The sequence below is a fragment of the Dreissena polymorpha genome, chromosome 1 (assembly GCF_020536995.1).
Source record: "Dreissena polymorpha isolate Duluth1 chromosome 1, UMN_Dpol_1.0, whole genome shotgun sequence".
Taxonomy (NCBI): Eukaryota; Metazoa; Mollusca; class Bivalvia; order Myida; family Dreissenidae; genus Dreissena; species Dreissena polymorpha.
In genome coordinates this window covers 51,561,768-51,574,676 of record NC_068355.1, presented here as the reverse complement: position 1 = coordinate 51,574,676, position 12,909 = coordinate 51,561,768, and the positions used below count along the sequence as shown (strand labels likewise).

The following is a 12,909-nucleotide window of genomic DNA, read 5'->3' as shown; positions in this document are numbered from 1 at the left end:
AGAATTAGACGGGTCTCAAATTAAACACTGTGTGATGACGGTATCTGACAGTTCCAATGTATCAAGTTTGTTCGGTGTATTGCTCGACTATCCATTGGTGTATTGGTACGATGTGAGTGAAGGCAACTGCAGTGACACGTGTCTGAACATGGTGGATCTTACGGTTGTCTCCGTCAGAACTACACTGGAATGTTGTGTTGTGCAGGACGACGCGAAAGAGGTCAGGCAGTCATTTGACAAACAGGTCCTGTATCAGTTCAGCTACCCATCGGCATTGAAAGGGCACTGTGAGCAGGTGGTTGTGAGATGGAAAGAGAAGCTAGCAGACAAGTTGAGATGCTCCAGTGATGTGAAACAGTTTGAATTTGAAAGCCAGAATGTTTGCATGGAATCTGTGGTTTTATGATTTGATATAAAGCTATTATTGGTTGAAATCTGTGTGTAATGGTGTGAATGAAATTATGTTTTGTTTATAACAGGACCCCCAAAACTTTTTTCTTTTTTTATTTCACTTTTTTGTGGGTATGTGTGTGTTTATATGTATGCATTATCAATTGTAATGTAGTAACAAATTTCCAATTCAGTTTTATTCATCCTGTTTGAGTTATTCGTTACCTTACTGATCTTGATTAAAATCGAGTCCTGCTCTAGGAAAACTGATATTTTTCATGTGCTTAAAGTGTTTTACAGATTAGCCAATTCAGGCTGCACAGGCTATTCAGGGACGCCATTTTCTCACATAAATTGGATTTTCTACAAGAAGACACTACCTTAAAACAAAAACAAAAATGCCATAAAAGTGGCAAATGTCGTCCCCTAAGGCTTATGTAAATGCATTAAGCCTGGTTTTCCCAGAGCTCTGCTCAATTAAATACAAGCATTGTCCTGTACTAATTGCATAGCAGCTACACTCTATATCTGGCACACAGTATCATTAAGGAGAGTGGTAAAATGGACCATTTTAGTTTAATTTAATATTTGTTATAAAAAAACTCAAGGTTTGTTTTATTGAATAATTGTGTTATTGAGTTTTGAATATATATGCTGTAGACTAAGTGTTTACCATTATGATATATTAATTGTTTTTATACAAACACATATGGCATTATTAACTACATTCACTGATAATGTTACCAATAGTATAGCAAAGTTGGTCAAAGCTGGAGTCATGGTAAGAATCTCCATCACTTATATATTTGTATCACATTTTTAACATGATTTTGTTATGCTTTTTCTTTGCTTATTATGCCCCCCTTCGAAGAAGAGGGGTTATATTGATTTGCACATGTCGGTTGGTTGGTCTGTCGGTCCGTCCACCAGGTAATTTCCGGATGATAACTCAAGAACGCTTGGGCCTAGGATCATGAAACTTCAGGTTCATAGATCATGACTCGCAGATGACCCATATTGATTTTGTGGTCACTAGGTCAAAGGTCAAGGTGACCCGAAATAGTAAAATGGTTTCCGGATGATAACTCGAGAACGCTAAGGCCTAGGATCATGAAACTTGATAGGTAGATTGATCATGACTCGCAGATGACTCCTATTGATTTTCAGGTCACTAGGTCAAAGGTCAAGGTCACAGTGACCCGAAATAGTAAAATGGTTTCCGGATGATAACTCAAGAACGCTTAGGCCTAGGATCATGAAACTTGATAGGTAGATTGATCATGACTCCCAGATGACCCCAATTGATTTTCAGGTCACTAGGTCAAAGGTCAAGGTCACAGTGACCCGAAATAGTAGAATGGATCCGGACGATAACTCAAGAAGGCTTATGCCTAGTGTAATGTACTGCTACCATTTAGTACCCAGCCTATAATTTAGCCGCTCTTGTCAGGATGGCTTCAAAACAACTGTGGTTCATGTTTTCAATATCTTTTATTTGCAGATACTAAAGGTTACTAATATTATCGCATAATAAAGTCGACATGTTTCAAAAGGCACTTCAATGTAGACTTTAAACACAGATCTTATAACAAGTATTTTCGTATAGCACAGATAAATTCTTGAGCTCTCTGGAGTTCAAAAGACATATAATGAATCATTTTAATGTACTAAATACTGTAACCAAAGATGTAAAGTTAGTTTTAACTTGTAAAATAGCTTACCATTCTCTGAATGGAGAAGATCTGACAATAAGATCTAAATAATTAATAAAGATCTGATTTTTATGCCGTAATGAACGTTACGGAAGTTTTTGTGATCATGAAAGATACCAAATGTTGTTTATCCGCGCTATTTATACCTGCCGCCCAGCAACTTTAGGATTCTGCGTGATTCTGCGCACTTATGTCTTAGGAATTTGGCTAAGCCAATCAAAACGACTTAGGATTGCGACAACCAATCAAATGCATTTAGGAATCCTAAACAAAGTTCTCTAGCGGCAAAACATTCAACAATAATATATATTTTAACTAACAAAATAACATTTTAGGAACAAATATAGATGAGCAAAAGATTCTACATCTAACAATAAACAATTATACTTCTCTCTGACCTAAACAAAAATGCAGTTATGACAGAAAAGAAATATTAGGGTACAATATATCCGAAATACTTCAACAGCTGAAATGTACTTTTTAGGAATGGCGAATTGTACACATATAACAACATATTTGAACATTTAATGACTATAAATAGTGTCTTAAAGTAACGTATAGTCGTATTATTATAATCATACAATGTTAAGTCACTTAGAAATGAATATAACCAATAGAATCATTGCAAGATGACGGTTGGACTTGCCTCCTTGAAGTTTTGGAATTTAACATTTGTTTATAATCATTAGACAAAACATATTTAAATGAATACTCTATCAGTTGATTTAACAATTAAACACTTCAACCATAATCTTGTGTATGGGATAGTGTAATGATAATATAAACAATAGCAGTTTGTTTACATTATGAAATAACAGATAATAAACAAGTTAATTAATACTCCAGGGCCTTACATTTCCCCTACCTTAAAGAAATAAACTTCTCCATCACACAATAAGAATTGCATAGTTTATCAACAAAACATGTTATTTATAATAATAACATTAATTTCATTCTTACTTCAGTTCAGGTTTCAACATGCGGCTGTTCTTTCACAGTTTCCAGGTAAGAATAGCACTTTTCAAGACTATAATGTTCATTATTAAAATGACATTGAAACACTGTTCAGAGGTTAATGTTGATGCCCATGTGGTAGGCACACAAGTCCACGAAACACAATTCAATATAACACATAAAAGGTTCATGTTTAAATTATTGTCTTTAAAGTTCATGGCACATAATCATTCATGAGAGTCCATGAAACACTGTTTACTTATTATTCACAAAGTCCATGAAACACAATTCAATAGCACACACATTAAATATCCATGTTTAAAGTACACATGTTTTACCATTAACGTCCATGGCACATAATTCAATGTTATGCAACTTCATAGTATGAATATTTCCACAGTAAATGTTCACGCAAGATATAATGTCCATAATTCATGAACAAATCTTCACAACAATACACTTATATTCGGTTTGCAAATTATCTTGACAAACACAGTCCATTTTGAAAATTTTCGCTTTAAAATAACATTTACATTCTAACATTCTAATGTGACTGATTTTTCCAGGAGCGTTGAAGACTTCTTGAAGAGAGGAGTTAGAGCCTTCAGAAGATCTGTCTGATTAGCAAACGGGGACTGGTCCTTTCCATTCGCGATGTCCAGGAGAGATTGATAAGTGTAGAGTCGGGCCTTTGCCTTATTATCCAGGGGAAAGCCTGCAGAGCCGGGGAGCACAAGAAAGTGGAAGTTGTGTATCAAGAACGATCGCTCTGGAAGAAGGAGTGAAGAATTGTTTTCAGTCTGTGTAAGGGACATGCTGGCGAATTCCACAGCCAGAAGACGCTGATCAGGGGTGAGTTTTTCGCCAATTCTTGGGGGGCCATAAAAGATTGGGAAGAAGAAGTATGGACTCTTCTTCAACTGTTGCCCAGTCTCGCTTGGCTGAAGGGAAGAGAGGCATGTTTCCATCAACGAGCAGGGATCGAGCTTTGAATCTAAGCAGTTTTGCAGATGGAGTAGGTTTGTACATGTTGGCAGCTGGAGTGGGAGTGGCAATTGTATATAACTCATCTTGGGCTAGTGGAGTGGGTGTCGCTGGAGGAAGATCTTGAAGAGTGTTGGATTGAAAAGGAGAAGCAGGAACAGGGGTTTGAAGATCATCTTGAAGGGGTGAAGGTGGAGCGTAGTTTGGTGCTGCTGGAGGAAGATCTTGAAGTGTGTTGGATTGAAGTGGAGAAGCAGGAACAGGGGTTTGGAGATCATCTTGAAGGGGTGAAGGTGGAGCGTAGTTTGGTGTTGCTGGAGGAAGATCTTGAAGAGTAGAAGTGCCAGAAGGAAGCGGGGATAATGCGGCGGGTGCAGGAAGTTCGTCGAATAATGGTGTAGCGAGGGTAGCTGCTCTTGCAGGTTCTTGTACAGGTGTTGAAAGTCGAGTTGTAAGTGGCTTGTTGATAGTGGATAAAGATGATGTTGTGTCGGTGATTTCCTCAGAGTGAATAGAAATTGGAGACGGTGACCGGAGGGATCTTGCATCGTCATCATCAGCCATGCAGAAAGCCTTGAAGATTATGTTATCCTTTTTTCTGATAGAATGTATGTATGACGATCTTATTCCAAGGATTAAGGCAACTTCTTCTAACACAAGGGAACTGTCATGAAATGTTGACCACCGGCCGACGGGTTCGATGGCGTCCTTAACAAGGAATTCGCGCCTCTTAAGAGTCTCCATGGCACGGCGGTCAGTGGAGATATTCCTGTAAAGACGGATTTGGAACACATCAGAAACAGATTCTGCGAATACCTTGATGGAGTCGAGAGTTATGACAATAGCCAAAAGGAACAACGAGTCCGTGGCTTTTCGTTTAAGATGATGTGGGGGAGGTTTGTTGAGGAGTTGACGTGGGGGAGATTTGTTGAGAAGTTGACGTGGGGGAGGTTTGTTGAGGAGTTGACGTGGGAGAGATTTGTTTAGGGCTTCCTCCCACGTGCCAGTCCTCTCCTCGATTCCAGGGCTTCTACCCGTCGACCATTTAGCCATGAGATATCTGGCATACTGGACTTCCGGTGACAATTCCTTGTCCACGTCATGCAGTTTAGAATATTCCAGTGGATGAATTGAGAAATAAAAACACGTCTTCGTGGAGAAAAGACCTTTTGGAGCATGCTCCATTTCTATGGGATGTTTGGTCTTAGCATGGTGTCGCAGGTCTCCGACTTTCTTGAATTCTCGAGTCTTTCCCGACACACAAAATGGACACAAGACATCATCGTCGGGTACCTTTGAACTCTGAAACATACAAAGTCTCGTCTGAGCACAGGTAGATACTTAGTATGGTGCACATACGATGTCTAGCAGAAGCAAAAATCAACACGGGATAAATCGCAGCTGGGTGATCAGGCCAACTTCATTATCTCCAGAGAGCTCTCAATTGCGCGCGCCTTCTATATATAAAACACATACATCAGCTTTATGTGACCACCTTGCACTTAACTCGTCTACCACGACTAGGTACTTGTATGACTTATATGTCCAATCTTTAAAGTATTTATCATACTTTGTATGAAGACAGTGATATACTAGGGGCTTCTAGTAACTAAAAATAAATTCCTCGTAAGGAATGTCTGAAGACATCAATAAACGTTCTGTTAATAAAACATTCTTCGAGTGTGTGTGTAGACATTAACAAAATACTATTCACTGTGATTTACTGTTCTACTTAAATAGTAGACTTATAACTCTGTATCCATTTAGGTAAATGGGTGCCTTTGTATCTCATAAGTCGATCAACGTGTACTGCTTTAGCTGGTGCCATAGCTGATAGTTTTAACATGTAGACTAGATCATCTACTTTTTTAGTGATGACATACGGGCCTTTCCATTGAGGGGACAGTTTACTGCATAAAACAGGACGGCGTGTTGTGTTATGCAACCATACTGGGTCACCGGCATTAAACGGTCTTGCTTTTGCATTCAAGTCATAGTGCCGTTTGCGATATTGAATTTTGTCCTTAAGTACTATTCTTGCCAAATTGTAAATGTCGTAAGATTATCTTTAAGGTTTGTTACATATGTTTCAGGTTGATCCGATTTATCACACTGGGGTGGCAGACCAATACATGCTTGTAAATGCAAGACAATGTCTCGACCGAAAACCATCCGATTTGGTGTTTGCCCAGTACTGGAGTTAACTGATGAGCGGTACGCCATCATAACTTGGGGAAGAAAAGTATCCCAAGACCTTTGATTTGAGGAGCAGTACATTGTTAACATAGTTCCCAGTGTTCGATTGAAACGTTCAACCATTCAATTTGATTGTGGATGGAGAGCCATTGAAGTCATGTGCTTAATTTGAAGCAATCCACGCATATCATTGAATAAAGAAGAAGTGAAATTACTGCCTTGGTCAGAGTGAATGGACAAAGGAAATCCAAATCGTGATACATACGTATCAACAAAAGCCTTTGCAACTCTCTCTGCTGCTTGATTGGGTAATGCAACCGCCTCGGTCCATCTTGTAAAAAAAATAACAAATAACAAGAACATATGCATTGCCCGATTCTGATCTCGGGAGTGGCCCATAAATATCTACTGCCACACGTTCGAGAGGAGCTAATACTACTGAGTGCCCAAGAGGTGACCTTGTTGGTTTGCTTGTTTTACAAGTTGCACATTTGGTACATTGAACACAATATTTTTGAACACACTCTTTAATACCCGGCCAATAGAAGATTTGACGTAATTTGGCAAGTGTCTTATCAGCACCTAAATGGCCACCAGATGGTAAATCATGAAAATAGTGAACAACATCTTTATAACGATTTGATGGAACAACAATCTGCATTTGATGTTTATCATCGCTTTCGAACCAAGTACGACAAAGGAGACTCTGCGACACACTCAGTCTATCCCACATGCGCCATAACGTTTTAATTGTAGATGACTTGTCTCGGACTGCTTGCCATTGCGGTTGGTCTTCAGACTGTTGTAGTAGTTGAATGATACATTGCAGGTCAGGGTCATTATGTTGGTCAGCTTTAATGCTGTCTATTGACCAATCGGACAGGTTAGCCATTGTGGATTTGAATAGCACAGTATTGGAATCTGGACTTTGTTGAACAACTGTGGTTGGAATATGTGGATCCGGCAATACATCGTCTGATATGCTTGCTGTTTCTGTCTGTGTCAAAACACTGCAGTCTGGCTCGATGTTTCCGCTTTGCTGTTTAGCACATTTTGAACATGGCGAACGCGACAATGCATCAGCATTTCTGTGTGTCAAACCTGCTCGATGGATGACGGTCAAGTTGTAAGTACCAAGTTCTTCCAACCAGCGAGCAACATGCCCAGTCGGATTTTTTAGATTTCGCATCCAACTGACAGCAGCATTATCGGTCCTAAGAAGGATCGGCTGACCATAGAGATACGAGTGAAATGACTTTAATGCTTGAACAACAGCTAGCAGCACTTTGCGTGTAACACAATATGAGCGCTCATGGTCATTGAGGGATTTGCTGTGATAAGCGATGACGACTTCAATATCATTCTGTAGTTGAGACAGCACAGCACCAGTAGCAACATCACTGGCGTCAGTATCTAAAATGAACTTTGCCCCAGGTATTGGATAACCAAGAATGGGTGACGAAATAAGGGCATATTTCAGAGCTTGAAATGCGCTCTCGCATTCTAGCGTCCAAACACATTTCACGGACTTGTCAGAAACTTTATGGAGTGGTTTTGCAATTGAGGCAAATCCTTTGACAAAACGTCTGTAATAAGAACAGAGGCCCAAGAAACTTTTTACTTCCTTTGAGGTTTTGGGTGTTGGCCAATCTTTAACGGCTGAAATCTTTGCTGGGTCGGTTTGAATACCAGTCTCGGACACAATGTGCCTTAAGAATTTCACTCGTTTTTGAAAGAAAATGCATTTGGATGGTTTAAGCTTTAAATTAGCTTGTTGTAAACGCATGAAGATATTCTCTAGCCGGATTAACCCATCAGCAACAGTGACGCAAGGAGAAATAATATAATCCATGAAAAGGAGCAATTCTACCCATTGAAGTCCTCTAAGTACATTCTCCATTAGCCTCTCAAATGTAGAAGGAGCATTTGCCAAACCAAAACTCATAACTATGAATTGATACAGGCCCATAGACGTTGCAAATGCGGTCTTCTCCTTATCACTGTCTTTCATGCCAACTTGCCAATATCCACTGTTGAGATCCATTTACGAGAAATACTTAGCACCACTTAACGAGTCTATACAATCATCCACTCTGGGCAGGGGATAAGCATCCTTTACTGTCACATCATTTAGCCGCCTGTAATCAACGCAAAATCGAGGGTGCCATCCTTTTTGGTCACTAATACCACAGGGGATGCCCACGCACTGATAGATGGCTCGATTACACCTCTGTCTATCATTTTGGAAATTTCTTCCTGTTCAATGACCCTTTTACCAAATGGTAACCGACGAGGTGGTTGTCTGATAGGGGCTGCATTTCCTGTATTTATGGCATGCTGTACTAAATTATTACGACCTATGTCTTCGGTTGAAGAGGAGAACACACTGCTATATTTGCAAAGGAGACTATTGAGATCAGTTTTTTCTGACTCATTCAAGTGAACAGTGCTACGTTCAAAAAGTTCTGTCAGATTTGAAGGAAGTTATTGACAGGGCTCTTGCTCTGTGACTCGTGCAATGCGTGGACCATCGCTGCACTCGTCAAACGACTCACATGTACCTAACGCTGTCTTTGCATATAGAGTAGCAGGCTCTGACCCAAAATTAATGACACTAAATTTTGCATCCGACTTTGAAACATCGATAATGCCACCAACAGCACAAAACCCATTTTTACTTATCAGATCGAAAGAGGGCTCAAAAAAACCTGTTGGATCCAAATGTTCTGAAAACGGTATGTTTACCAGGATCCATGCACGGGATTGTGCCGGGATTTTGGTGGTATTTCGCACCTCATCTCTACAAATTTGTAAAGCAGTACCACCCATCCACAAAGGAATTGTTTTACTCCCAACAGTTAGACATGAACGTCTATAGCTGATACTATCAACATTTTCGCTAAGAAAATCTTGGCCAATAATACAATCAGACTCGATAACACACACAATAAATTGAACAACAAATGAAATTAAACTCAACTTGATTGTCAACTGCACTCGGCCAAAAACGTTCATATTTTCGCCATTAACCGTGTGAAACGTTTGCTGCACTGGAAATAACGAAATGTCATTTTCTTTCTGCAACTCAGAAAATTTTCTACTTGAAATCAACGACATTGTTGCGCCACAATCAATCAAAAAAATACAGTCACTATTTAAAATTGTACCAGTAGCATAAAAACCATTATTATATTTACTAATATCTGCTCCAGAACGAGCAGTATGAATTCCGACAACCGGAACATCATCACATTGAATGGGTCTTCCAAGTGATTTCGCTTACACTTGACCCTCAGCACCAGCTACAATTAGTTTTCCGAGTTGGATTGACGGGGGTTAGTACAAGGTGGAACATCAGGGACCATGGGCAATGGTCGTGGATTAGGGGAACGGAAGTCATTATTTGCTCTATCATCTCGACCAGGTCTCGAAGAGGGACGCACAAAATTGGGTTGATCATTGGCTGCAAACGTATTGTTTACGTTTTTTTGGACAATTTCGCCATAAATGCGACGGCGAATTGCATCCGAAACATCCACATTGTGACCTACTCGGCATTGAACGTTGATCAGGGGGACAATGGGAACATACTTTTTCAATATGTTTAATTCGGGCCTCGAGCCACTGAATAGCAGTCAAAATCTGTGATTCATACTGTGAAGCATCGTGAACATCCAATATAAAGAAGTGAAACTCCAGCTGCTGGAGCAGTATTGAATTTTCATTAAAACAATTAATTGGTCCTTTATTTAAGGCAAGTGACCGATTGCCCAAACAGTACAAAACAGCACAATACAGCACAATACAAACCAACATAAACACAAAATATGAATATAAACTGGGGTCACCGCCTTGGAACGGTCAATGCAAAGCATAGGGGGTTTAAACCTGGTTATAGAGCGCTCAACCTCACACTTGGCCCAGCAATATTCATAATACATTTAAGTGTAAATAAAATTTAACGTCATAGCATTGTAACTCAAATTAAACAATAATAAAAGGGAATTAAAACGCATTCAATTTAATTACTATTTAATTACTCAATTGCATTGAAGATACAAGAGTAACAGAATTACAACTTTTTGACGAACGATCAAATAAAACTATTAACAATAGTCAACTACATTCCTTCTTTATAGAAAAAGATTTGAGAATGTAGCATCATGGAGTTACTATCTCAGATAATATCGCGCAAATACAGGAAGAAGCAGCAATAATGGGTGTAAAAATAAAATGGAACGTTATAAAAAGGCGCGGACAGGGGTTGATTGGGGATTGCAAAGGATAGCCTCATAGCGTTCTCATTCGGTACCCCTCGCAGATTATCATAATCGGACTCGGGAGAAATACGGGTTGAATGAAGTCCGCCCACGTGATACCATTCTAAGAATGTTACAACAACAAAAACAATAACAACGATGGCGTCCATAATTCCTGTAGAGTTTGTACTTGCTCTGGCTTCAGAGCATAGAAAATCCCCATTTTCATCTTTGCAAAATGTAAACAACTCGCAAAACCGACCATGTTTGTTTGTACTATGTAATTTTAATTCGCGTAGGCCCGCGTAGGTAGACCGCAATACCGCTTCCGAAATGTGTATTCATACTATCTCCTTCGAGGTACTTATCCGATGTTTGACGGAAAGGGCCGAGAATGTGCGATTGATAGCGTTCTATGACGCTCACTGCGTCGTTAACTGTGTGACAGTTGTTATCAATGCAACTGCAGTGCATATCACCAGAAATTTGCTTGTATAGCTGATTCAGTGCTAATCGCTCAACTGCAATGCTATCAAGATCAGCGTACGCTTTTTGTGCAAGCTGTCTGATATCATCGGCTAAAGAAGCAATGGATTCGCCACGCATCCGCCGTCGGTTCTCAAATTTGGATAACCACAAGTTTTGATGTATACTGCTACCAAATCGCACGAAGAGCCTGGACGTCAGTGTTTCATAGTCACGACGTTTCCGATTCTGATAAGCTCATGTAGTAGTTACGAGCTGCACCGCGGAGACTGCTTACTAATACTAAGACCTTTGTTCTATAGTCCCAGCAGGAAAGTTCAGCACAGTCCTCAAAATGAGACATGTACTGCTCAAAGCATTTTGTAACATCATAAGAGTCGGGCTTCATGAGAGAGTGTTGTATAGGAACATTGAATGTTGGGGGTATTTGAAAATCGGCATGCTGTCTGTTTTCTGGAACGTTACCGCCACTAAACGAATTATTTGTTTTATTTTTAAATATCTCTGTCTTATGTTGTGCGTTTTCATGGTTTTCTGCTTTATTATTTCCCGAATAAATTTCAACTGTATTTAGTGAAGAGTGATCACTTAAAACGCTTCGTCTATCAAACGATATTTCTGGATCTGGCGATGCCATAATTAAAAAGTTGAGTCTGCCAATATTATTACAGGATAGTCTTATTAAATTCCAAAATCTGAAAAATAATTATTAAATTCGTCTGTTATTTCATTTCTTTTTTCTAGGCGTGGATTTCCATCACTCGGCTGTTTATGTAAATAAAATGTATCCCACTTCTGACGCCAATTGTAATGTATCGCTACCATTTAGTTGTACCCAGCCTATAATTTAGCCGCTCTTGTCAGGATGGCTTCAAAACAACTGCGGTTCATGTTTTCAATATCTTTTATTTGCAGATACTAACAGTTTCTAATATTATCGCATTATAAAGTCGACATGTTTCAAAAGGCACTTCAATGTAGACTTTAAACACAGATCTTATAACAAGTATTTTCGTATAGCGCAGATAAATTCTTGAGCTCTCTGGAGTTCATAAGACATAGAATGAATCATTTTAATGTACTAAATACTGTAACCATAGATGTAAAGTTAGTTTTAACTTGTAAAATAGCTTAACATTCTCAGAATGGAGAAAATCTGGCAATAAGATCTAAATAATTAATAAAGATCTGATTTTTATGCCGTAATGAACGGAAGTTTTTGTGATCATGAAAGATACCAAATGTTGTTTATCCGCGCTATTTATACCTGTCGCTCAGCAACTTAGGATTTAGGATTCTGCGCCCTTATGTCTTAGGAATTTGGCTAAGCCAATCAAAACGACTTAGGATTGCGACAACCAATCAAATGCATTTAGGAATCCTAAATCATAAACAAAGTTCTCTAGCGGCAAAACATTCAATAATAATATATATTTTAACTAACAAAATAACATTTTAGGAACAAATATAGATGAGTTGAAGATTCTACATCTAACAATAAACAAATATACTTCTCTCTGACCTAAACAAAAATGCAGTTATGACAGAAAAGAAATATTACGGTACAATATATCCGAAATACTTCAACAGCTGAAAACAGGGACCTATACAAACATTTTTGTTTGTATAGGTCCCTGCTGAAAAGTACTTTTTAGGAATGGCGAATTTTACACATATAACAACATATATGAACATTTAATGACTATAAATAGTGTCTTAAAGTAACTTATAGTTGTATTATTATAATCATACAATGTTAAGTCACTTAGAAATGAATATAAACAATAGAATCATTGCAAGATGACGGTTGGACTTGCCTCCTTGAAGTTTTGGAATTCAAGTTCTGTTTATAATCATTAGACAAAACATATTTAAATGATTACTCTATCAGTTAATATAACAATTAAACACTTCAACCATAATCTTGT

At 38.7% G+C, this 12,909-nt stretch overlaps 1 protein-coding gene across 1 annotated transcript; it reads left to right on the top strand.

The window, feature by feature from the left end:
- Positions 1 to 34: 34 nt before the first annotated feature.
- Positions 35 to 406, top strand: LOC127873793 (UPF0739 protein C1orf74 homolog). Its single transcript, XM_052417820.1, has one exon. The coding sequence runs from the start codon at positions 35 to 37 to the stop codon at positions 404 to 406; it is 372 nt and encodes a 123-aa protein (XP_052273780.1).
- Positions 407 to 12,909: the final 12,503 nt, after the last annotated feature.

Excerpts from the sequence above, each read along its gene's own strand:
- LOC127873793 (XM_052417820.1), top strand. The coding sequence starts at position 35 with ATGACGGTATCTGACAGTTCCAATGTATCAAGTTTGTTCGGTGTATTG.